Source organism: Hemiscyllium ocellatum, chromosome 29, assembly GCF_020745735.1.
Source record: "Hemiscyllium ocellatum isolate sHemOce1 chromosome 29, sHemOce1.pat.X.cur, whole genome shotgun sequence".
Lineage (NCBI taxonomy): Eukaryota > Metazoa > Chordata > Chondrichthyes > Orectolobiformes > Hemiscylliidae > Hemiscyllium > Hemiscyllium ocellatum.
In genome coordinates, this window is record NC_083429.1 from 54500125 (window position 1) to 54525289 (window position 25165).

The 25165-nt window shown below is 40.3% G+C and overlaps 1 protein-coding gene across 2 annotated transcripts in view; it reads left to right on the forward strand.

Annotated features, from left to right (window-relative positions):
* Nucleotides 1-3183: 3183 nt before the first annotated feature.
* ddx6 (DEAD (Asp-Glu-Ala-Asp) box helicase 6) overlaps nt 3184-25165 on the forward strand; it is a 35978-nt gene continuing 13996 nt past the window's right edge. The window contains exons 1-5 of one of the 2 annotated variants that reach the window (XM_060847109.1): nt 3184-3349; nt 12227-12685; nt 18809-18872; nt 20629-20733; nt 23975-24104. In XM_060847109.1, the coding sequence (XP_060703092.1) occupies nt 12477-12685; nt 18809-18872; nt 20629-20733; nt 23975-24104 (508 nt within the window). In that variant the 5' untranslated portion in view covers nt 3184-3349; nt 12227-12476. Of the gene's footprint in view, nt 3350-3459; nt 3669-12226; nt 12686-18808; nt 18873-20628; nt 20734-23974; nt 24105-25165 lie in introns of those variants that run through there. The other variant, XM_060847108.1, reaches the window with a different exon arrangement.

The following is a 25165-nucleotide window of genomic DNA, read 5'->3' on the forward strand; positions in this document are numbered from 1 at the left end:
TTTCTCTCTCACTTTCTTCTCTCTCTTTGCTCAACTAAGAACCTTCTTCCTCTCTCTTTTTCACCTCTCTCTCTCCCTTGTTTAACTTCTAACTCCATTTTCCTCAATCATAATTTTTCTAACTCTACTGCACTTGTCTGACACACCTAAGTGTTTCAGTAATTCCCTTACAATTTCAGCTTTACTTTTGTCTTTGGTTAAACCCAATTCTAACCTCTTTGCCAATTCTAAATGTATGGTCCTTTCTTTTCTTTCTAAACATTCTTGGCAAATTTAGGAATCATCTTCAAACTCCAGAACCTCTTTCACAATTTTAAGAGCCATTTCTCTCACTTTAATTAAACCAACCACAATAGACAGGGTGGATCAAGTGAATCCTTAGAAGAGTTTAAAGGCAGAAGGAGTATACTTAAGAGGGAAATCAGGAGGGCAAAAAGGGGATGAGATAGCTTTGGAAAATAGAGTTAAGGAGAATCCAAAGGGTTTTTACAAATACTTTAAGGACAAAAGGGTAACTAGGGAGAGAATAGGGTCCCTCAAAGATCAGCAAGGCGGCCTTTGTTTGGAGCCACAGGAGATGGGGCAGATACTAAATGAGTACTTTGATTCAGTATTAACTGTGGAGAAGGACATGGAAGATATAGAATGTAAGGAAATAGATGGTGACACCTTGAAAAATGTCCATATTACATAGAAGGAAGTGCTAGATGTCTTGAAACACATAAAAATGGATAAATCCCCAGGACCTGATCAGGTGTATCCTACAACTCTGTTGGAAGCTAGGAAAGTGATTGCTGGGCCTCTTACTGAGATATTTGTGTCATCGATAGTCACAAGTGAGGTGCTGGAAGACTGGAGGTTGGCTAACATGCCACTATTTAAGAAAGGTGGTAAGGATAAGCCAGGAGATTATAGACCAGTGAGCCTGACGTCAGTTGTGGGCAAGTTGTTGGAGGGAATCCTGAGGAACAGTATGTACATGTATTTGGAAAGGAGAGGACTGATTAGGGATAAAGTGTTGAAAAATGTGGTGCTGAAAAAACACAGCAGGCCAGACGACGTCTGAGGAGCAGGAGAATCCGAGGAGCAGGAGAACCAATTAGGGGTAGTCAACATGGCTTTGTGCATGGGAAATCATGTCTCAAAAACTTGATTGAGTTTTTTGAAGAAATAACAAAGAGGATTCGTGGGGGGAGAGCGGTAGATGTGATCTAAATAGACTTCAGTAAGGCATTCGACAAGGTTCCCATGGGAGACTGGTTAGCAAAGTTGGATCTCATGGAATACGGGGAAAACTACTCCATTGGATACAAAACTGGCTCAAAGGTAGAAGACAGAGGGTGGTGGTGGAGGGTTGTTTTTAGACTGGAAGCCTGTGACCAGTGGAGTGCCACTAGGATCTGTACTGGGTCCATTACTTTTCATCATTTATATAAATGATTTGGATGTTAGCATAAAGCCAAAGTACAAAGGGATCTGGGAGTGCTAGTCGAGGATTCTCTAAAGGTAAACATGCAGGTTGAGTCCATGATTAAGAAAGAGAATGCAATGTTGTCAGTTATCTCAAGAGGGTTGGAATATAAAAGCACCGTTGTGCTACTGAGACTTTATAAAGCTCTGGTTAGGCCCCATTTGGAGTACTGTGTCCAGTTTTTGTCCCCATACCTCAGGAAGGACATACTGGCACTGGAGCGTGTCCAGCGGAGATTCACACGGGTGATCCCTGGAATGGTAGGTCTAACATACGAGGAACGGCTGAGGATCCTGGGATTGTATTCATTGGAGTTTAGAAGATTAAGGGGAGATTTAATAGAAACTTATAATACATGGCTTGGAAAGGGTGGACGCCAGGAAATTGTTTCCGTTAGGCGAGGAGACTAGGACCCGTGGACACAGCCTGAAAATTAGAGGGGTCAATTCAGAACAGAAATGCGGAGACATTTCTTCAGCCAGAGTGGTGGGCCTGTGGAATTCATTGCCGCAGAGTGCAATGGAGGCTGGGATGCTAAATGTCTTCAAGGCAGAGATTGATAAATTCTTGACGTCACAAGGAATTAAAGGCTAAGGGGAGAATGCTGGTAAGTGGAGTTGAAATGCCCATCAGCCATGATTGAATGGCGGAGTGGACTCAATGGGCCGAATGGCCTTACTTCCACTCCTATGTTTTATGATCTTATAAGCGATACTGTTAATAAGTTTATAGATGACACCAAAATTGGAGGTGTAGTGGACAGCAAAGAAGGTTACCTCAGACTATATCTGTGCCTGGGGGGAGGTAGCTAGGAATGCGATAGGTAGATAAAGGTGAGTGATGATGACAAGTTGGAGTGGAGGATGGAGTGGACAGGTGGGAAGGAAGACGGACAGGTAGGACGTGTCAAGAGGGTGGTGCTGAGTTGGAGGACTGGATCTGGGAGAAGGTGAGGGAGGGGAGATGAGGAAACTGGTGAAATCGACATTGATCCCGTGTGGTTGGAGGGTCCTAAGGTGGAAAATAAGGCATTCTTCATCCAGGAATTGGGTGGCTAGAATCTGGTGGTGGAGAAGGGCCAGGACTTGCATGTCCTCGGTGGAATGGGAGGGGGTGTTAAAATGTTCGACCATGTTTAGTGTGTGTGTTCCAGAGATGTTCTCTGAAATGTTCCGCAAGTTGGCAACCTGTCTCCCCAGTGTAGAGACCATATCAGGAGCAATGGACATAGTAGATGATGTGGAGGTCAGGAAAATTCTGTCCTGTCTCCCCAATGTAGAAGAGACCACATCGGGAGCAACAACTTCCAGTGATGCTGACAACCTATGAGTGAACAATAAAAAAATTGTGGTGTTGTACAACTGGGGCCACTGTAGTTGAGGGAGCAGAAGGGAGGTCATCAAAGAGGGAGCTCAGAGCACAAAACAAAGCCAACCATTCTTAAATTAGTTCCACTACAGCCCTGCATGCTCCTCAAATCTAATGATTATTCAAAATAATCACCTCGAAAAATCACATTAAACACTCACGTGGCAAAAAAAAGTCGATGTTCCAACTTTTTACAAAATTTTGAGCATTTGTCAGCTATACTGGAACGGATTGGGGAATTTGAGTGAACATGTAACTGAGACTAACTCTGCATTTGCTGGGATTGTATTTCCAAACCCTTGCCACATCCTGAGGGGAAAAAAATGGAGCTGCCAGGAGAGGGCGCGAACTTGCTGGAATAACAAGATCCTCAACAAACAGCGATAGAAATACAGAAAACAAAACAAAATAAATCGTGACAAATCCGGGAAGGGAGAGAGAGAAAAAACACAGGCGACCAGGAGCAACAGTAACAAAAAAATTCCCACATTATTAAAGGACAAAGTCAAGGTACACATTGCCATGGGGGAGGGGGAAGAGAGGAACGGGGAAGATCACGTGACAAGACTATTTTGCTCAACACGCCACCTATAAACTTAAATTTAATTGTTATACTAACGGCATATTCTGAGAGTTCGTAGTTGATTTATCGAGTTTGATGAGGTAACCCAGATGTTTTTTTGGGGTGGGATAGCTTTAAAAGTCGACTGATTGATTCGGGCTCGGCCGATGACGTTGGGCCGAGGGGGAAGACGCCATATTGGAATCGGGCAGACAAAAAAAGCGAATAAACATAAGGCGAATCGGAAAGAAATCGTCGCCATCCAGGGTTTGTTCATCGATGTTTTCTTCTTAGCACTTTTGTTCCAGTGTCAGGGGTTGGGATGTGTTCTTATTTTTGGAAATGGTCGCTTCGCCGCTTTCATTTATAAAGCTGCGTAGGAAGTTGATCATTTTTCCTCTCTTCCGTTGGCCGTTGCTTTGTTGGAAGGACCGAAATGCTGTGTTTTTTGTTTTTTATTTTAATATGTTTATCCGTGTCTCTTAAAATTTTAGTGTTTTGAATCAAGTTTTGTAATACTATGCTTTTTCGCCAAATATACTAAACGTATCTTTATTTATTTAATACACTGTGTAATTTACTTAATTTCTGATTGTGCAGTCGTGGCTTATTTTTGTCTTTTATGAATAATTTTAGGAAGTGTTTGGGTTTATGGTGTTTCTTTTTCGGGGTGATGGAAGGCAGCCGGAATTTTATTTGTGAGCTGGTGTAAATATTGACCCTTTTCTGCCTCACTTCACTCTCTCTTTCTTGTAGACTATAGCTTTCCACTCCGTCTGCTGTCTGGTAAAAGTACATAAATATTTATCTTTATTAAATAAAACGCATGGATATTTCTTCGCTCTTCTGAAGATAGATTTTCTAATCCAGTTTGCGTTCGGTTTGTGTCATTGCAATGTGACAGATGGTATTGGGCCTTTAGCGTTTTAAACATAATCTTGCAAATATTCCAAAAAAATAAGAAATTAACGGAAAAATCGTTTATGAATATTAATTCTTTCTTCAATTCAAATTATGGACTTGTTTCTAAAATTAAATGTCTTACTTGCAAGTCTACCTCTTACTGGCTAAGGTTAAATTTTGTAATTAAAGTTTCTATGCCCCTTGTTTAAGGGCAGTTATTACATAAATTTGTTTACATAGCAAACTTTAACAGTACAATCATGACTTTTTATGTTGTGAATGCAATTGTGCTGTTTAATGTAGATGGAATAAAGTTTTTTTTTAAAAATTACCACATGTTAGAAAAGTAACGACTAGTTGTACATCGCCACCTTTTTTTTAATGTAGTAAAACATTCCCTAGGCACCAGAACATTGTTTTGACAATGATATCAAGGCACAAAGAGAAATCACCATTGGTAAAGCTTGGACAAGGAGGTGGGTTTTAAGGTGTCTCAAAGGAAGCAAATAAGGTAAAAGTTGAAGAGATTTTGGGAGTGAAATCCAGAATTTAGTCTCCATTTGTTGATCAGCTTCTTTTGATTCTTCCCCTCCCTGTTTTAACATGCAGGGCAATTTAATTCAAAATTGAGTGTTCACTCTTTTTTTTACATAGCCATGTTTTGTTTTTGGAAGGTTGATTATGTGGTTGGAATAGATTGTTCACACTATTACTTTTTTTGAAGTTGTCTAACTTTAAATTCCATTTGAACAAGAAATGCCTTCTGACTTGGTCAAACTGTTTATTTCAACTAAGACTCAAGTTCTGGAGGCAGAAATGATTGAGTTATATTTTCTATTTGACATTAACTATCTCTAACTTAGGTGGCTCAGTGGTTAGCACTGCTGCCTGTCAGCACCAGGGTCCCAGGTTCAATTCCAGCCTCGGGCCACTGTGTATGTGGAGTTTGCACATTCTCCCTTTGTCTGTGTGGGTTTCCTCTGGGTTCTCTGGTTTTCTCCCACCATCCAAAGATGTGCAGGTCAGGTGAATTGGCCATGCTAAATTGCCCATAGTGTTAGGTGCATTAGTCAGAGGGAAATGAGTCTGGGTGGGCTACTCTTCAGAGTTGGTGTGGACTGGTTGGGCTGAAGGGCCTGTTTCCATGCTGGAGGGAATCTAATCTAATGTTTTAGAGTAATGCTGTTTAAAGCATTGTAAAGCCAGCAATTTAATCCAATGTTTGGTACAGATGTGTTTAACTTTACTACAATTTGTAATAACCAAAATAGCTACATACTTAACCACCAATGTATAAAGGGCAAAGCTATTAGTCTATTCTATTGTAAAAAAGAGCTGATCGCAGGTTTTAATGTTTAATAACCTGTGTCCAATGCAGTATTGTACTTGATGTAAATTGGATAAAAAAATTATTTGGCTGGCAAAAATTGCTGTGAAAAAGGTGACAAAGTAATTTGAAGTTCTGGTACATAAAATATGCTGTAGGCCTTTTGGCCTGACCTGTCCATGCCAGTCTTAATACTCCACAAGACCCTTCCCATCTCTACCTACACTAAATCTATTATTGTAAACTCTCTCATGTCTGTCTAGCGCTCTCCCTAGAAACATCTAATCACTTCCTTCAACCACTCCTTGTGGTTGTGCTTTCCAGGTTCTGGCCTTGTTCTTAAGAAATTTTTCTGAATTCCCTATTGTATTTCTTGGGAAAACCAGCTTGTATTGATGGCCTCTGGTTATGCTTTTCACCAGCACCCAGAATCATTGTGTCTCCACTACTTAATGATAAGTTTAGGTAGACTTTTAGTTTATCTCTTAATTGGGTCTTGTCATTTTCTGATATTTGTGTATTATTTGCACATGTATTCTCCTATATAATCAAGGTACCAAGGCTCCCAATTCCTGCATCTGTGCTGTCCTGTCCTGCCCTTATGCCTCTGGATCAAGGATGACTTGATTTCTCTCTAGTTTGACAGATTTTGAGATAGCTGAAGTCTGACTCTTCTGTCACATGCAAGGCAATTGATGCATGATGGGTAGGAAGATAATTGTTAGAAGTTTGATACACTCCCTGAATTCTTTTTGCCTCTGTTCCTGGTTTGAGTTTGCTGACTCCCTAAAAGAACATTGGTCACATGCCGGTGTTTCCTATGAGTTAGTAGTTTTGCTTGACCTCGGGCATTTGAAAATCATGTCCTGCTCAGATTGGTTTTGAATGATTAGTGTCACGATGGGCATCTTGGTTTGGCTTTCTTTCCACTAGTTTTGGAGGATCCTGTAAAGGCACCTATAGTGGAACATCAAGCACTTTGGGGTCCCTGTTGTATGTAATGCAAATCTATAAATCATGTAGTAACTTGAGAATCATTGCTACCTGGTAAATTGTAACCTTTTTAGTCTTGGGTGAGAAATTATGGTCCTCAAATAGGATTCCTTCCCTAGCCACCTACAAAAGACAGATTCCAAGCCTAACATTGGAGAGGATTCTTCTCTTAAATTCTCTTCCAGCTGGTTTCTTATTGATCTAGAGCCTTTCCTCATAATGATGCCATAATTGGTTAAGGCCAACTGTACAATAAACAAAAAAAAAGTATAATTGTGTAGCAAAAATAGTGATGCAAAAGTAATCATATAACATGTTGGAGCATGTCATGAGTTGGATGTGATGTGGTGAGCCTTCTTGGGGAAAGTTGATTCTCATTGCTTAGGTTTGGTGTGTGGAATTTGAAGAAACATTCAGGGATATTCTAACACTTGGAAATTTTATGTGCTGTTGCAAATCCAGCTGGCATGCCTAAAAGTTTTAGAAGTTTACATATTGGGAGCAAAAGCAGATTTTTTAAAAATTCATTTATGGGGTGAGGGTGTCACTATTAGGTCAGTATTTATTGCCCATCTCTACTTGTCTAGAGGGCAGTTAAGAGTGAACCACATTGGGTGTGGGCCAGACCAAGTAAAGACCAGCGGTTTCCTTCCCTAAAGGGCATCAATGAACTAGATGGGTTTTTCCAAGAATTGCCATTCGATTCAGTGATTCCTTTCTAATTCCACGACCTGCTGGGGTGGGATTCAGACCCAAGTCCCAGGTCATTATCTGGGTCTCTGGATTAATAGTCTAATGATAATACCACAAGGCCATTGACTAGTGCAGATCTGCCCCCTATTTGTGTTTTCTTTAAAATTAGTTCAGCAGTGTTATTAAGTCAGTGGCTCACTTCAAATTGTGATTGATCAGTTTAGTCACAATGGATGCTGTGAAATTAAATTGTGACAAATCAAGTGTTGCTACAATAGACCTAGTGACCTAAAAGACACAAGGATGATAGGTGGAGATGTTTTTTAGTGAGATATGAATGGCAAGTGTCTTCCATTTTTTTATCATGGAACAATACACAGTTAGACCTTGGAGAGGGTGCAGAAGTTATCAGAATGGTAACAGGGATTTAGGAATTCAATTATGCAGGGAGGCTGGAGTTGTTCTTGAACATATTAAATCTTTTCTTTAATAGTGGTGTTCAGAACTGTGGATTTAGTGAATAAACTATTTCTAGCAGTGCTGTGGTCAGTTAGCAGAAAAAGTGACGTAAGGAAATGTTTTCAGGTGTTGTGATCTGGAGCAAACTGTTGAAAAATTAGGTGGAAATATATTAACTTCTCAATGTGAATACTTAGAATTTTTTGGGGAAAAGGCGGTGGAAAAGGTTAGTGGAATAACCTTTTTCAGAGCTAGCATGAAACAGCGAACTGATTAGCTATCTTTATTATCTTCCTACAATTTGATATTTTTGTATTGATGATCACTGAATTGTACAGTGCAGAAAACCATTCGGCCCAGTTTGTGTAAGACAGTCCCTGAAAGAGCATGTCACCTAGTGTTCTTCACTTGTACATCTTGTTCTTCTTTTAAAGTAATCATCTAATTCTTTTCCAAATGCCTCTACAATCCTACTTCTACCCCAAGCTTAGACAGTACAATTCACACCCTGACCACTCAGTATGTAAAAGCTTTTCCTCCCATTGCTTTTGCTTATGCTTTGTTCTTTTAAATTTGTATAAGACATAGTGAATGAGACACTTTTTCACTTTGCTTGCTCTGTCCAGACCCCTCAGATATGGAATACTTCAATGACATCTCCTCTCTGCTTTCAATTCTCCAAGGAGAATAGTTCCAATTTGAATCATCTTCAGAACTAAAATTCTTCATCCCTGCAATCATTTTTGTAAACCTCTTCACCAATATCACCAGTGTTTTCACATGCTTTCTAAAGTGTACTAACCAGAACTGTACACAAATATTTTACCTAAAGCTGGAATGCAATTTAGGTTCAACGTAAACTCCTTGCTCCTATGCTTTATCTCTAATAAAGCCTATAATACTGCGCTTTATTAACTGTCCTGTGCCTTCCAGTGGTGTGTGCATATGCTGTCAGGTCACACTGCTTCTGCATCCACTTCAAAGTTATAAACTTGTATGTTCTTGCCAAAATGCATCATCCCTCTGAGTATAAAATGTTGTCTCCCACCTATCTGTCCACAGCAACTTGGCTAGTCATTTGAAAGTTCTATGTTGTCCTCAGTTTATAATGCTTCTAGTTTTGTAACACTACAGATTTTGAAAGTATTCTCTATATCCTAAGGCACTTAATCATTTTTATATTGGAAAAGAAAAGGTCCCAGCGCAGATCCTTGAAGCCCACCCCCCAGCCCAGAAAATATTCACTGACTGTTGCTGTCTCCTTCCTATCACTTGCTGTTATCTCATTGGTGGTATTGTCCCTTTTTAAATTTCAAGTGTCTAACTTAGTATTCAAATGTTTTGAGTGGAACTGGATATATGCCTTCTGGGAATCTTGATGAGTATCATCAGCATCAAACCCTTCTCTTAATGTTATGAACCTTGAAAGGATTCAGAAAAGTTTTACAAGGATGTTGACCGGGTTGGAGGGTTTGAGCTACAGGGAGAGGCTGAATAGTGTAAGTCTATTTTCCCTGAAGCAATGGAGGCTGAGGGGGTGACCTTACAGAGGCTTATAAAATCCATGAGGGCCATGGATAGGGCCTTTGGGATGGGGGAGTCGAGAACTAGAGGGTATAGGTTTAGGGTGAGCAGGGAAAGATTTAAAATGGACCTAAAGGGCAGCTTTTTCATGCAGAGGGTAGTGCATGTATGAAATGAGTTGCCTGAGGAAGTGGTGGAGGCTGGTACAGTTATAATTTTAAAAGACATCTGGATGGGTATGTGAATAGGAAAGGTTTAGAGAGCAATGGGCCAAGTGCTTGCAAATGGGGCTAATTAGTTTAGGATGTCTGGTCGATGTGGACGAGTTAGACCGAAGGATCTGTTTCCATGCTGTATAATTCCAATTATGTCTGTCATATGTCTGAACTGGTTGGTTGGTTGTTACAGGGTTGGGTGGGGGAAGGAGGTGATTAGTTAAATATGGAAACCAAGACTGGGCACCTACTCCAGATGTAATTTCATCAAGACCATGTACAAGGGAAGTAAACTGTTTGGGTGCTGGGAAGATTGGTTTCCACATGGCTAGGAGGTAGGGTGCCAATTAGGGAGGGATAGGATGATAGATGGGTAGAGGGTGCCAGTTGGGAATGGTGCGGGATACAATAGGGCAGGCAAGTTTTAGAGTAGGTCAGGATAAATCTTGGGTGAGAGGATGATAGGTGTTGAGTTTGGGTGGTTCAGGTCTGACAGCAAAGGCGTTGGGCCTGGTTGGGGGAGAGGGATCACGTTATGGCCAGGCAGGCAGGGGAATGGATAGTCACTTCAGCACCTGGGATATTGGCTGGGTCTGCTGGCAGTGGATTTGGGGGTTGGTCAGGTTATAGTAGAAGTATGTGGATTTGGGTTCAGATCAAGGGCACGGTGTGTTAGGACCTAGTTTTGGAAGTGGGATAGTTTGGGGTGTGAAAAGTCTGGCGGATTACTGGTCTTCACCTTTCCTGAGTGACTTTTACTGAATTTCACCTAAACCATCCAGTGCCTGCTATTTTTACACGTGTGGTGTAATTGCCTAGTGGGAAATGCAGTTTTCTAGAAAATGAGCTACAATGGGATTCTGTAGGGACCTCTTGCGACTGCCTGATCTGTGTAAAATCTGCCCTTTTTGGTTCAGTACTTCTAGCTGTCATTCTTAACCCAACCCAACCTCTCGAAGAATCCCTACATACTCAGGATCAATAAAGTGTTACATCTCTGGACTGCTTCCGGTCGCAGACTATCTTCCCTTTAGATAAAGACCCCAAATCTGTACATAGTAATGCCTTGTATTGTTCTAGCAAGATGCCAATTTTTAGGCTCCATTTCCTCCCCCCAATTTAACTGTGAACTTGGAGATTAAAATTGGTTGCTTGAAGTTAGATTTGAGAAACAGATCTATTGAGAGTATTGTAGGACTGGATGAGTTAGAGATGCTGATTCCATGAGGTATTTAAAATATAATGAGCACTTTTTTATAAAAAAAAAGCTTGTTTAACTGGAAACCAAGGTATCTCAGCAAGGTTAGGTGATGCACAAATGGGACTGTAAATTAGGATGTGGGAATAGGCTTTGATTTCCTGCTTAGAGTCCAGACTGGAATATTTAATATGGAAACTTACACTGATTTTGGATGATGAGCAGGATAGGGAAATTTGTGAAAGACCCTTGGAAACTTGGCCTGGCAATCTGGGGAAGGAAGAGAAATGGCAGAGACAGCTGACCTGAAAGGCTTCATGGTGGTGACAAGTCAATAGGTGAGGAAACACAGGTGAATGATTTTAAAAACCAGGTTTACAATAGAATTTGTTGATTTTTGCATCAGAGTAATGAGAGCAGGAGTAGGCCATCTGGCCCATTGAGCCTGCTCTGCCATTCAGTAAGATAATGGCTGATCTTTTCATGGACTCCTCTCCACTTATATGCCTTGGAATAAAACAGTTTTGACAGATGCGGAAGTGGCTCTGGTCAAGCCAGATATGAGTGAATGTTTTCTCTAAGCTGTGTGTCCGTGCAGTTTACTTTTGAGGGTCTGTGTATGCCAACTGCTGCAGGTCCCAGCAATGACTTCAAATTTCATAAGTTGCTGTATGGATCTCTGAAGTCCACCCAGAAGAAGACCATTCAAAAAAACATAGGTAGTGAATAACTAAACCAGTTGTCCGCGATATTCATTCAAGTATGTGTTCTTGCACATAAGGGAGTGGCAGTGCTAGGGGCTCTGATTAGGATGTGTGTGTACTGGGGATTAGGGCATCAAAAGTAGGGATGGTTTTTCCCCAAGCTTGGGCCGTGATTAATAAATCCGAGGAAAAATGATGGTCTGTTCTGATAGTTCCGTTCTTGCGTTATAAGAAAATCACGCATGTTAGCCGCACCATTTTAACTAAATAGGGTTGCAATCTCGTTATAGCCAATACAGGGAAGGAAAGATAGCCTTCTATAAATAACGGGCTAAGTTCTTCGATCACATTGAAGTCTATTAGCCTGCCTATTGAAGAAACGCATGCTATAGTAGAACCAACTGTAGTTCAGTTAATTAAATGTGGTGCTGTCCTGTGTATGCAATCCAAATTTTGTAATTGCCTTCTGTTTGTGTTGAGTGGTTGGCAATGCTTCTGTTTTCACCTGCAAGTAAAGAAATGGAGTTGGTCAAAACATGCATTTGCTATTCTCCCGCTAGTGGCATGGCTTCAAAACCTAGAAAAGAACAAGGAGGACAATGCATTTCGGTGATCAAAGTATGACTTCTACAAACAGTGTATTGAGAATGTTGAACCTTGTTACAAATAATAATGACATCTAGTTTAAAAGTAAACTTTATTCAGGCAGTCATTAGACTGAACTTTGCCAAAGAATGGAAAAGCTACTGTTCCGGTGAATTATGCTCCAGCACTCAGATTTAAATCAGTTAACTTTTTTTGTATTGCAGGTGGAAGTGAATATGCGCACAACCTTTTATGGAAAAGGATTTATGTGAAAAGTATTGTCTAATAAGCATCAGTGCAAGTGACTGCTTGACTTTTTAAAGACTCATACGAGTGCTTGCCTTGATTGCAACAAAGGACTCGTATATATTGAGCAGACTTTATTATCTCTTCATTTGAAGAGGTTTAAACTATTACAGTTTCTGTATGAACCTTGGGCTGTAAACTGAAACTGCATATAAACCTATAAATACAATGACCACAGCCAGGACGGAAAATCCCGTTATTATGGGTTTGTCTACTCAGAACGGGCAGTTGAGAGGCCCACTGAAACCCAGTGCAGGCCCAGGAGGGATGCCGTCGTCACAAGTTTCTCAGACCAATCAACAGCTACAGCAGCTGAAAAATGCCAGCACACTTAATGGCACTCAGCAGCAAGCACATACAACCAGCAGTACTATTAAGTAAGTCGCTTTTAAACTTATCTTTTTTTTTGAAAAAAAAGCTTGTCAATTTTTGCATTTGTCATTATATCTAATTTTCATCTAGAAATGGGTTTCTTATTTATTGTTTGGGATGTTGTCCCTGGGATCAAATGTGTTAGACCAAAAAAATTGTTGGAATGACCATGTGAAATAATTCACACCTGTAATTAACATTTTATTAACAAGGAAATGTGGCAAATGGTTGTAGGTTTGCTTGCTGAGCTGGAAGGTGTATTTTCGGACGTTTCATCACCATACTAGGTAACAGTCAGTGAGCCTCCGGATCGAGATGTTACCTAGAAGCATCTAAAAGTGAACCTTCCAGCTCAGTGAGCAAACCTGCATCCAGAACCTCAACCTGAGCAACGAATTTTCTCCAAACTTAAGTGTGACAACTGTTAATGTGTTCATATAATCCAGTTTGGTATTAGCTGACCCAAAAATATTGGGCAGGGCGTGTGGGAGAGCTCGCTTGCTCTTCATTTGAAATAGTATCTGCAATCTTCAGTGCTGTCAGGTGGTAGATAGTACTTTGTTTTAACATCTCATCTGAGAGCAGCATTTCCATTGATTGATTGCATTAGAATGTTATTTTCAAAACCCATACAGAAGAGTTGAAACAAAACTATCTAGTCAGCTTTTCTCAACTGCTGTCCTTGTGGCAATTTATAGAAGGCTTTGTGGAAACCCATGATGCAAGTAAACAATTAGGAGAAAGTGTGGACTGCAGGTGCTGGAGAGTCCGTCAAAGTGTGTTGCTGGAAAAACAACAGGTTAGGTAGTATCTGATGAGAGTAGAATCAACATTTTGGGCTTAAGCCCTTCATCTGGAATATTCTGACCTGAAACATTGACTCTGCTGTCCTGTTGATATTGCCTGATCTGCTCTGCTTTTCCTATGCCACGCTCTGACTCTGCAGGTAAACAATTGTTAGTATGGGGAGAGAGCTAGGAAATTGAATTTAAATTAACTGCTTCTTATAGAAATATATGCATATTGGGCTAATGGGCCTTTCTCTGTGCTGAAATATTTAGTCCTGTAATCACTGCTGAGTCTCAAACAAGATGACAAATCCCTTTTTTTTTCTGTTGATTTGCTTTAGTCAATTTTGATTCCCCTTCTCCACCCCTCGTACATTGGGGAAGCATTTTGATTTAGTTGTATACTGTCAATACTGATTAATTTCCAAATCCATATCCTAAACAAGTTATCCTGTTCTGAAGTGAAACTTCAGTTTCTAAAGGAAGTCAGGAATTTTGGTTAGTGTCAAAGATTGCATAAACTATTTAACACCACCTTGATAGTAACTTGAAAGTTACCTTTTGAAAGTGTTGCCTTCTGCCCACTTGTGTGTAGTCACACAACTTGTGGTGTTCCAAACAGCTGTATTTCAATATTGCTAATGATCTGGTGAATCGGATTGTAGAGACCATTCTTTCCTCGTTCATATATCGTCTGTGTACTTTTAAAATTGTAGAACTCATTGCTATTAGCATTTGTTCTGTCCACATCCAGTCCAACCTCTTGACATTTTGTGCACTTGAGTAAAATTCCATTGATGCTTGTAGCTGAACTTTGTATCTCTTAACATGGCTTGGGAAAGGAGAGCCTAGCTAACAAAGTTGCCAAGCACTTAGATCAGATAACTTTTATCCCTTCAGTCTGCTTGTGCTCTTTTCAGCAGTCACTGTATTCTTTTGTCTATAATATCAAAAGTAATAAAACTATAGGTCCAATCTTCCATTCTCAGCCTTGTTGAAATCAACTAATGTAGTACAGAGAAGTCAGACACTGTAACAGCACAGTGCCATTCTAATTTGCTTGCTTAGGCACTGCCCTCTGTACAAATTCCCTTGGGTATGGAAGTAACTCTACTATCTATATTTTAAAAATTATTACATTGTAGATCTTGATAGTATTTTGCTTGTACTATATAAAATATCATGCATAACTTCACTGTTTTTTATACTGTGGCACAAGTTTTACAGACCGTTGATGTTCAGTTATAATGTAATCGGACCTAATACAAATTTAATATATATTTTAAAATGTTGCTTCAGTTTTGAATCAAGATTTACACAGGTATAATATTGAATGCTGTATCTTTAATTGAGGAAATTTTCTGTTAAAAGGAAATGAACATTTGCATCAATTTGAAATTCGGTTGCTTTTGATTGTTTGCAGTTATACCTACTAAAGCTCTTTGTGATTTCACTTAATAATTACACTTGTCTCTTAACGTTTTGGATAGTACTGTAATCACAGAATTGTTATGGTGCAGAAGTCTGTTCAGCCCATTGTCCCGGTACTATTTATCTGACTTGATGCCATTTTCTCATGTCTTTTTGCATATTGGAAGGATATTTAAGTAGAAACCATGCCCTCTTAAATGTGTTGATTTTTGAATTTTCCTTCACCATAATCCCAGATCCTAATTACTTAAAGAAAAATTCATATTAAAATCAATTTTATTTGCTTAAATTGATCTTCTATTGTGTGCTGTCCATCTCCATCCCTTTTTTTTTGAGAGGGAACAGTTTCTCTATCTCCGCTGCCCAGCTCTCTCTCTCCCCCCCCCCCCCCCCCCCCCCCCCCCACCCCCGCCGAGACTTTGAAAATTATTAAAGCTTCATCTTCTCCCAAAGGAAACACTCCCAACATCTTGTCTGTCTTCATTGCTGACCTGTCATCCCCGGAACCATTCTCTGAAATCTCCTGTGCGCACAAGCTACTGCATTCTTATCCTTCCTGTACTGTGATGCTCAGATCTGTACACCATTTTTCAGCTGGAGTCTTAACTAGTTGTCTTAAGTTCAGCATAATCTCTTCCTGTACTTTAGACCCCTATTAAAACCTAGCCTGCAGTTTGCTTTAACTGCTCACTCTAGTTATTGTGCCACTTTTTAGTGACATACACATACACATTCAGGTGTCTCTGCTCCTGCAGACCCTTCAAAGTGGCACCCTTTACTTCCTACCGTTCCTGATCTTCCTATATAAGATTTACCACCTCCTGCTCTCCATATTTGAGCTTCAGCTGCCACTTGTCTGCCTATTCTGATTTGTAAGTTTCTTTTTTATAGCTTTTACACTGTCTAGCTCTCTCTTGTGTTCATCTGCAAACTTGGAAATTACTCCCTGTGGGCATGAAGATCTAATTATCAGGAAAGGGTTACAGTCTGAAATCAGCCCCATGGAGTGTTTCATTGTAACCTCTTCTGGCCTGAAAGATATCCGTTAATCAATACTCTGCTTCATATACCTCAGCCAGTTTTGTTGCAGTGTTGCTCCTATCTCCTTTTTGTTTCATGAGTTATTACTTTCCTGAAGTCTGTTCTAAAGGCATTCAATACAGTGGAAGTTCATGTGCATCACATTATTAGTATCATTCTAACGATCTCTGTTACCTCTTCAAAAAGAAAATCCAAGTTGGACATAATTGGGAAGACCCAATATGTTTTTCTTGACTCTAAATAGCCATGTGATAAAATGTGGGTTATTCTGAATAATTGTTTTCAAGGAGTTTCTTCACTATTGAAATTAAACACTGACTACTTTTTCAAATAAAAGCAAGGTTCTGTTGATTCTAAGATCTGAAACAAATGAAAAGGGCTGAAGAAGCTCAGGTCTGGCAGCAACTGGAGAAAGAGTTAATGGGACTCTAGTCAGTGAACTCAGTGTTAACCCTACCATTGCAATCTTTTGAACAAAGGTGTTATATTTAGAATTCTGACCGAGGACTGCAGATAGAACGTAGAGAACATAGAACAGTACAGCACAGAACAGGCCTGGACTGGAAAAGCACAGCAGGTCAAGCAGCATCAGTGAAGGGGAGTCTCTGTTTCACGTCAGAACCTTTCATCAGGACTGGGGAAGGGGGCTAAGAAATGGAGATGGTGAGGCTGGGAGGAAGGTGGGTGGAGTGGCGATATGTGGATGTAAGTAGATGTCTGATTGGTCAGTGGGAAGGGTGGAACAGATAGGAAGGTAGATGGATAGATTGGGGCAGGGTGGAGAGAGGGAGCTGGGCATGAGGTGGGGAGATTTTGAATACAGGTGAATCCTAGGTTAAGGCTGTATGGTTGTAAGCTCCTGAGGCAGAAGATGAGATTTCCTCCTTCAGTTTGCGTTTGGCCTTGTTGTGATGGTGGATGAGGCCCAAGATGGGCATGGTATCAGGAGAGGTTGAAATGGCTGGCAACCACAAAGTGAGGTTGATTGGAGCATATGGACCATAAATGTTCTCTGAACTGGTTTGCACTCAATCCCTCTGATTTGTAGAGGAGACCACATTGGGAGCAATAGGTGCCAAACCTGACTGCCCACACCTCCCATGGCTGTCTGAGGTCCTAAAGAATCTTCAATTTTGGCAGATTCACATGCGTTTTCTCTAACTTGATTTGCTCCAGGTATGGTCATCTCTACATCAGAGACTGAACGCAAACTCAGTAACCAGTTCAGAGTGTTTAGGATGCATAGATTCCAGTCAACCCCATTGTCTGGTAGCCAGCCATTTCAGCCCCCTGATGATATGTCAGTCCTGGGATGCCACCACTGTTTAAAATAAAGTCACATGCAAACTGAAAGAAAAGCACCTCATCTTCTCCTGTTTTGGGAGCTTCGAGCCATAGGGCCTTAACATAGAATTCAACAGCTTCCAAATCTCCCCACTCCCCACCTCATCCCTCCCTCTCCGCTCCACTCTTTGTATTTTTCACTGACCAATCACAGCCCAACCACCTGTATCCACCTATAGTCATCCCATCCATCTTATTTCGCTCGCACGCGCGCTCTCTCCTCACCCACCACGGTCCCCAGTCCAGATCAAAGATGCCAACTGAAATGTCTCTTTATTCACTGTGTATTTGGAATTCTCAGTCTTGTGGCACCACCTCCTGAATCTAAACATGTTTGAAAGATTTCTCGGGCCTTTTGCAAATTTCATTAACTTTCTTCTAATATTGGATGGATCTCATCCAAACCTGATGCCTTGTCAATTTTAAATATTGACAGTCTATCACTGCCGCCTCCTCGCCAATTAGAAACTCTTCTAGTGTGTGCATATCTTCCCTTGTCACCATGCCTGGGCCCCAACTGCTTCCTTAGGAAAGATAACAATAAGGTCCTTTTTTTTTTAAATGCACCTCAGCCATAATTAAATCCCTTTCTGGTCAGTCCAACTTTTCACTAACCTCTTTTACTGTATATACGTCTTTAGACTTTTTTGACTTTTTTTGTTAGCTGCTGGTCTTTCTTTCTTTTGACACTTATTTGGTTATTCACCTCCTCTGAGCCTGTATTCATCTTTGTTCTCAAATCCATTTTCTACTTGACACTTGTCATAAACGCTTTTCTGTCTCTTCTAGAGTACCTTTTTGTGTCTGTCTTCAGATGTGATTTTGGTGTCGTTCTTCGAATGTTTCCTTAGTATTTTCATTCTCTGAAGCCGTTGAAGAACTCTTTCTGCAGCACTGCAGTGCTCTACTCAATCAATACTGCCATCCACCTTCCTTTTTTCCCTTATTGAACACATTTGTTTTAAGGACTATTCAACATCCAGTTCTGTCTTTTCTCGAGCCATATCTGTTATAGTTCCAGTACTATGTGGCTATCTGCAGTGCCCTTTAATCTGTGGTGTCACCATTTCTTTGACTATGCTATCCTTGAAGCTCTCAGCCTCTGATGCTACTGGAAATCCTAAACTTAAAGCTCAAACTTGCGTAGCTAGTAATATTTGTGCTCATGTCCTTGACTAGGTGGCAATGCTAGTTGAAATGCTTGTATTTTACTTGCTCAAACTACCCTGTCACTCTAGGTAAACCATTTGTAGTAACCTAGCACCAGAAAATGTCCACTTTTGAAAATAACTTGCTCAAAAATTCCTGACTTTGAAAGAGTCCTTACAAGAGCACCTTCAACATCTCTTTATCTCAGCACATTGTAAGTTCTTGCAATAAATTTTAACATCCCCTCTTGCCTCCCTCTGCACAAATTCCCACTTTGCATCAAATTTCCTGAATACCTACTGTCTTATTCTGGTATAGTTTGATTGTGTCCCTTTTTTTAAAAATGTAAATATTTATGTAACTTTTTTCACTCAGACCAGGTGATGACTGGAAGAAAAGTTTAAAATTACCTCCAAAAGACAGGAGGATGAAAACTTCGGTAAGGGAAAATAAAATTCCATTTGATTTCTACTTGGAATTGTTTAAACTCTGGTCTGTTTGTACCTTTTTTAAAGAAATTGTGTTAATCATTGCAATGTTAACTATGGTTATAATGATTTGAGGTTTATTTTCAAGATAAACTCCTTTTTGTTTTCCTCCTTTACCCCTCTACCAACCAAATATTATAGAGACACAAACCTCTTGATTTCAGATTCTGATTATAATTCCTCTCCCCTTTTTAAATATTAAACTATTTCACTTGTACTGGAGGATTTGTCTGTGAATGTGGAAATGTGTTTTGGCATGCTAGTAACAATGCCACTCCTAATGTTAGGAATTCAGTCACTGCTGTTATCACTGTGCTCAAAAGGAAGTTTGGACTCTAGTTCCCATGTCATGATGTGCTCACTTCTAATCCTTCTACATTTTTCATAAATGGAGAAAAATTAGTATGTTGCATTGTCATGCTCCATTATTTTCATATGGCAATGTGGCATAATTTCAATGCTTTTGAATAGGCAAATTTGTCATTCACTTTAATGAGGATTGCTTAGTTGCTATGTCAGTGCTTTATCTTGTGCAAATAGGTGGTGGGGGAAAGATGTGTGATGCTGATGTTTCTCTTCAACTTAATTGTATATAGAACATTCACTTGAAACTGCAAATAAAATTGGGAGAATTGATAATGTGGTACTAGAACAGCATTGATGGAGTATGTATAAATCAAAGAATTTGGATGATTTTGAAGATAGTAAGCCTAAACTTCAATTATTTGTTCTTTTATACATCTTACAAAAAGGGTGGTTAGTTGCTGTTTAGTTTGTGCACTTGTGACTGCCATGGAGAACCTGGCCGTTGTGTTAGCATTAGCAAGGTGCTGAGTTTGATATTGCGGTCTCTATTGGTAAGCATGATGTGGCAGTGCCAGTGTTGGACTAGGGTGGACAAAGTTTAAAAATCATAAAATTGCTCTGAAAGCTTGCACTTTTTAAATGAACCTGTTAGACAAGAACTTGGTATTGTGATTTTTAACTTTCTAATGGTAAAGTTATAATAAGTAATTGAGATATTTACTTCCTAGATTGAAGTGCATGGTATAGTTTGAAGCTTGTGAAATTCTACTTCTGAAAAACTCGTAGTTTTTGTTGACTGAGCAGTACGGCAGTTACATTTATCTTTACCTTTATCTTCAAAATGTCAGTTTCAGATACCACTCCTTAATTCCAGTCCTGGATTTAGCTCACTTTAAGAGTTTGTTTTAATCAGTGTAAGTAGGTTATAGTATCTACAATAGAGCCATAGGCAAAGCAGTCAATGGTAAGAGGACAGCGTGGTTGGCACAGCTGCCTCAGTGCTGGGGTCCTGGGTTCGATTCTAGCCTCGGGCGACTGTCTGACTGGAGTTTGCACATTGTGTCTGCATGGGTTTCCTCTGGGTGCTCTAGTTTCCTCCCACAATCCAAAGATGTGCAGGTCAGATGAATTGGCCATGCTAAGTTGACTGTTGTGCAGGTTAGGGGTATTAGTTGGGTAAGGCAATGGGTCTGGGTGGGTTACTCTTCAGAGGGTAGACTTGTTGGGCCAAAGGGCCTATTTCAACACTGTAGGGATTCTAATTCTATGAAATGACAAAATATGCTTTATATACTGATTTTGCATATATACAGATCAGAATTGGGTTGTTTGGCTAGCACATTAATAACTCCACTTAGTGCCTGTGGGTACTTTTCAATCTGGTTTCTTGCCTTTGTTTAGGATGTAACAGCCACGAAAGGAAATGAATTTGAAGATTACTGCTTGAAGCGCGAGTTGCTAATGGGCATTTTCGAAATGGGCTGGGAGAAACCGTCACCAATCCAGGTGTGTAAGCACTTTCTTTAATCTATTTGACAGGATACTAGAGAGCTTTGCTAAGGAAATTGAAACTGGGTTAGAGTTGTATTTACTGTATCATAGAACATAGCGTGTCACAGTGAAGTGCAGGCCCTTTGGCCCTCAGTTGCATCGACCTGTGAAATTAATTTGATCCCCATCTGACCTACATTGTTCTATTATTATCCATATGTATGTTCAGTGCTCATTTAAAGGCTCTTAATGTTAGCGAGTTTACTCTTGTAGCAGACAGGCCGTTCCACATCCCTACTACAGAGCAAAGACGTCTGTCCTAAATCTGTCCCCTCATGTTAACCTTCACATCCGAGGAAAAGGCTCTCACTGTCTACTATCTAACCCTTGATCTTGTACGTTTCAATTAAGTCACCTCTCAACGTCCTTCTCTCCAACAAAAACAGCCTCTGTTCCCTCGGCCTTTCCTTACAAGACCTTCCTTCCATACCAGACAACATGCTAGTAAGTCTCCACTGAACCCTTTCCAAAGCTTCCACGTCCTTCCTAGAATGCAGTGACCAGAACTGTATGCAGTACTCCAGGTGCAGTCTAACCAGTATCTTGTACAGTTGAAGCATGACCTCATGGCTCAAACTCAATTCAGTCCCCTACCAATAAACGCCAACCCACCATATCCTGTGTTAACAACCCTATCAACCTGATCGGCAGTTTTCAGGGATTTATGCAACTGGACACAGATCTGTGTTCATCTACACTCCCGAGAATTTTACCATTAGCCCCGTACTCTGCATTCCTGTTATTTATTCTGAAGTGAACTATCTCGCGCTTTTTTTGCATTGATCTCCATTTGCCACTTCTCAGCCCAGCTCTGCATCTTCTATATGTCCCTCTCTAACCCACTACATGCTTTGGCGTCATCTGCAAATTTACTAACCCATCCTTCTACACCAACATCCAGGTCATTTAATAAAATGACAAACAGCAGTGGCCCCAAAACAGATCCTTGAGGCACTGAGCTCCAGGATGAACATTTCTCATCAACTACCTGTCGTCTTTCAGCGAGCCAATTTCTGATCTAAACCGCTAAGTCACCTTCAATCCTGAAACTCAATATTTTGTGCAATAGCCTCCATGTGGAACTTTATTAAATGCCTTACTGTAGTCCATATGCACCACATCAACTGCTTTATCTCCCACCTGTTTTTGTCACCTTCTCAAAGAACTTGAGGTTAGTGGGGCATGACCTACCTTTAACAAAGATGTTGACTATCCCTAATCAAATTATCACTGATGTTACCTAGTATGGTGATAAAACATCTGAAAACAAACCTTCCAGCTCAGCGAGCAAACCTAATCCACAAATCCATTCTTTTCCAGATGATTATAAATCCTATCTCTTATAACCCTTTCCAAACTTTACCCACAACTGAAGTAAGGCTCCTGGGCCTATATTTACCAGGGCTGTCCTGACTTTCCTCTTTAAACAAGGGAACAACATTTGCTATCCTCCAGTCTTCTGGCACTATTCCTGTAGACAATGACTATATAAAGAGCAAAGCCAAAGGCTCTGCAATCTTTCCCTGGTTTCCCAGAGAATCCAAGGATAAATCCCATCCAGCCCAGGGATCTTATCTATTTTCAGATCTTTCAAAATTTCTAAAACCTCCTTTGTCAACAGCAATCCTATCTAATCTAGTAGCCTGTATCTCCGTATTCTCCCTAACATTGCCTTTTTCCAACATGTATAGTGATGAAAAGTATTCAGTAGCATGTCCTCAGATTCCCTACACAACCTCCCACTACTATCTTTGGCCTTTATCTTGGTCTAGACATTCCTTTTTATTCCTGATATACCTATAGAAGGCCTTGGAGTTTTCATAATCCTATCTGCCAACAACTACATATGTCCATGCCTGGCTCTTCTTTGCCTTCTCTTTAGAATGTTTCTGGCTAACTTAACACTCAAATCCTCTAACTCAGCCTTCGTGCCTCATCCTCACAAAGCCTCCTTCCTCTTAAGAGCTTCAACTACTTTAGTAAACTATGGCTCTGGCTCTCAACAACTACCTCCCTGCCTGATCGGTATATACCTTTATCAAGGACCTGCAGTAGCTGTTTCTTGAATAAGCTCCACATTTCAACGGTGTCTATCCCCTGCAGTTTCCCTCCCTGTCCTGTGCATCCTAAATCTTGCCTAATCGCATCATAATTGCCTTTTCCCCCAGTTATACTTTCCCTGCTGTATATACTTTCCATTGCTAATGTAAACATAACCAAATTGTGGTCACTATCATCAAAGTGCTCACCTGTCTGCAAATCTAACACCTGGCTAGGTTCATTCCCCAGTACCAAATCCAATATGGCATTTCTCTTTTTTTTTTCTCTTTTTTTTCCTCTTTTTTTTTTTTTCCCTTCCCCCCCCCCCCCCCCCCCCCCCCAGTTGGTCTGTCTGCTTACTGTGTTAAAAAAACCCTCCTGCAAACACTGAAAAAGCTGACCCATCTAAACTACTTGAACTATAGTGTTCCTAGGAGAAATGAGGAATGCAGATGCTGGAGATCAGAGCTGAAAATGTGTTGCTGGAAAGGCGCAGCATCCAAGGAGCAGGAAAATCGACGTTTCGGGAATGAGCCATTCCTGAAGGAGGGCTCATGCCCAAAACGTCGATTTTTTCATGCTGCCTGACCTGCTGCGCCTTTCCAGCAACGCAATTTCAGCTATAGTGTTCCTAGTCAATACTGTGAAAGTTAAAGTCCCCTATAACAGCTACCCTGTTACACTCGCTCCTGTTGAACCCATTATGTCTGTCTGTAAACTTGAGGTCATTTGGTACAGCCCTTTGTTGCGAAGGTGTCCTAAATGAAGACCAGTTATGTCACTGAGTGATTATCTAGAAGTCCCGAAAATGGGCTTCAATCCCACCAGGGCATTGGACTAATTTGGATTCAATTAATGAATCATTTTCAAATTAATGATTTAACCTGTGTAACAGTGATCATAAAACTACCGTTTTTGTAAAATAAAATGTCCCTTTTTTTTGAAAAAAGGAATTCAGTTAACTCGGCTGACTTGCACATGACTCCGGTTTCCAGGTTGATACTCAGCTTGTATTTAAGATGACATAATGAAGTACCCATTTCTAGCAGTTGAGGATGAGGGAGCAATAGCAGGCCTTGCCTGCAATAGTAATATCCCATTAAAGAATGGAAAATATGATTTTAACTGAGAATCTGACTTCTCTTTTCTGTTTTAGGAGGAGAGTATTCCTATTGCGTTGTCTGGCAGAGATATATTGGCCCGAGCCAAAAACGGAACAGGTAAAAGTGGAGCCTACCTCATTCCATTACTTGAACGGCTGGACCTGAAAAGAGATTGTATTCAAGGTTTGTTTCTTCATTGATCATTACTTTTATTTGTGGTTATGTTTTGGTTTTCCTTGGTGCAAATTGCCACTTGTACTAAATTGGTAAGTAATAAGTTTTTAGTCTTTCTCAGTGAGGCAATCTGCACTGAATTCTCTGTAGAGTCATACAGCATGGAAACAGATCCTTCGGTCCAACTCATCCATGTTGACCCAATATCCTAAATTAATCTTGGCCCGTTTTCATTGAAACCCTTCCTATACACGTACGCAATCAGATGCATTTCGTAATTGTATCAGCCTCCTCCTCTTCCTCTGACAGCTCATTCCATCCACTCTCAAATGTTGCCAATTAGGTCCTTTTCTTTATCTTCCTCTCTCGCCTTATTAATGTAGCTCATGACAATTAGAAAAGGACTGAAATTGGATATTAACTAAGTAAATGACAGAAGAAAGTGATTTTTTAAAAAAAATACATTGAAGGTGTTCTTGACTGCATGAAGTATCTGCAATAAAATAAACTAGTGACTCTTAAGATAGAAAGGGTTTTGATGTCATCCCATCAAAGATGGTGACTGGACGTTCAAGGCTGGATGTAAATAATGAGGGTACACAATATTGTGGAATATTTACATCCCAGCCTTGAACATCCAGTTGCCATTGATGATGACATTAAAACAATTTCCCTGTTAGTGTCACTATTGTAATGTGCTATTTCTCCAGAATAGACTTAAATGGAAACCTTCTATCTCTGTAGTGTGTTGTGCAGGTCAGCCTAGGTTGACTATTAGTATTGCTGCTCTCATTAGCATGTTGACCCAGTTGTTTCTCTGAATATCATAAGAAACTGCCTTGGTTTCAGGCTGCATATACTGGCTAGTGAAGCCATTTGTGCTTGCTAACTTTTCTGAAGCATTATGGAAGACACAGATCAAGGGAAGCCTTGGGTCTGTAAAACAAAGGCTGTTGTAGAACCTGACCACAATAGATGGTGGTTACCGTTTGTACTGAGACTCTAATGTGAAATGGCAGAGGTAATCCATTTTAAATTGGATTTAGAATCCCTGTTAGAATGAAATGATT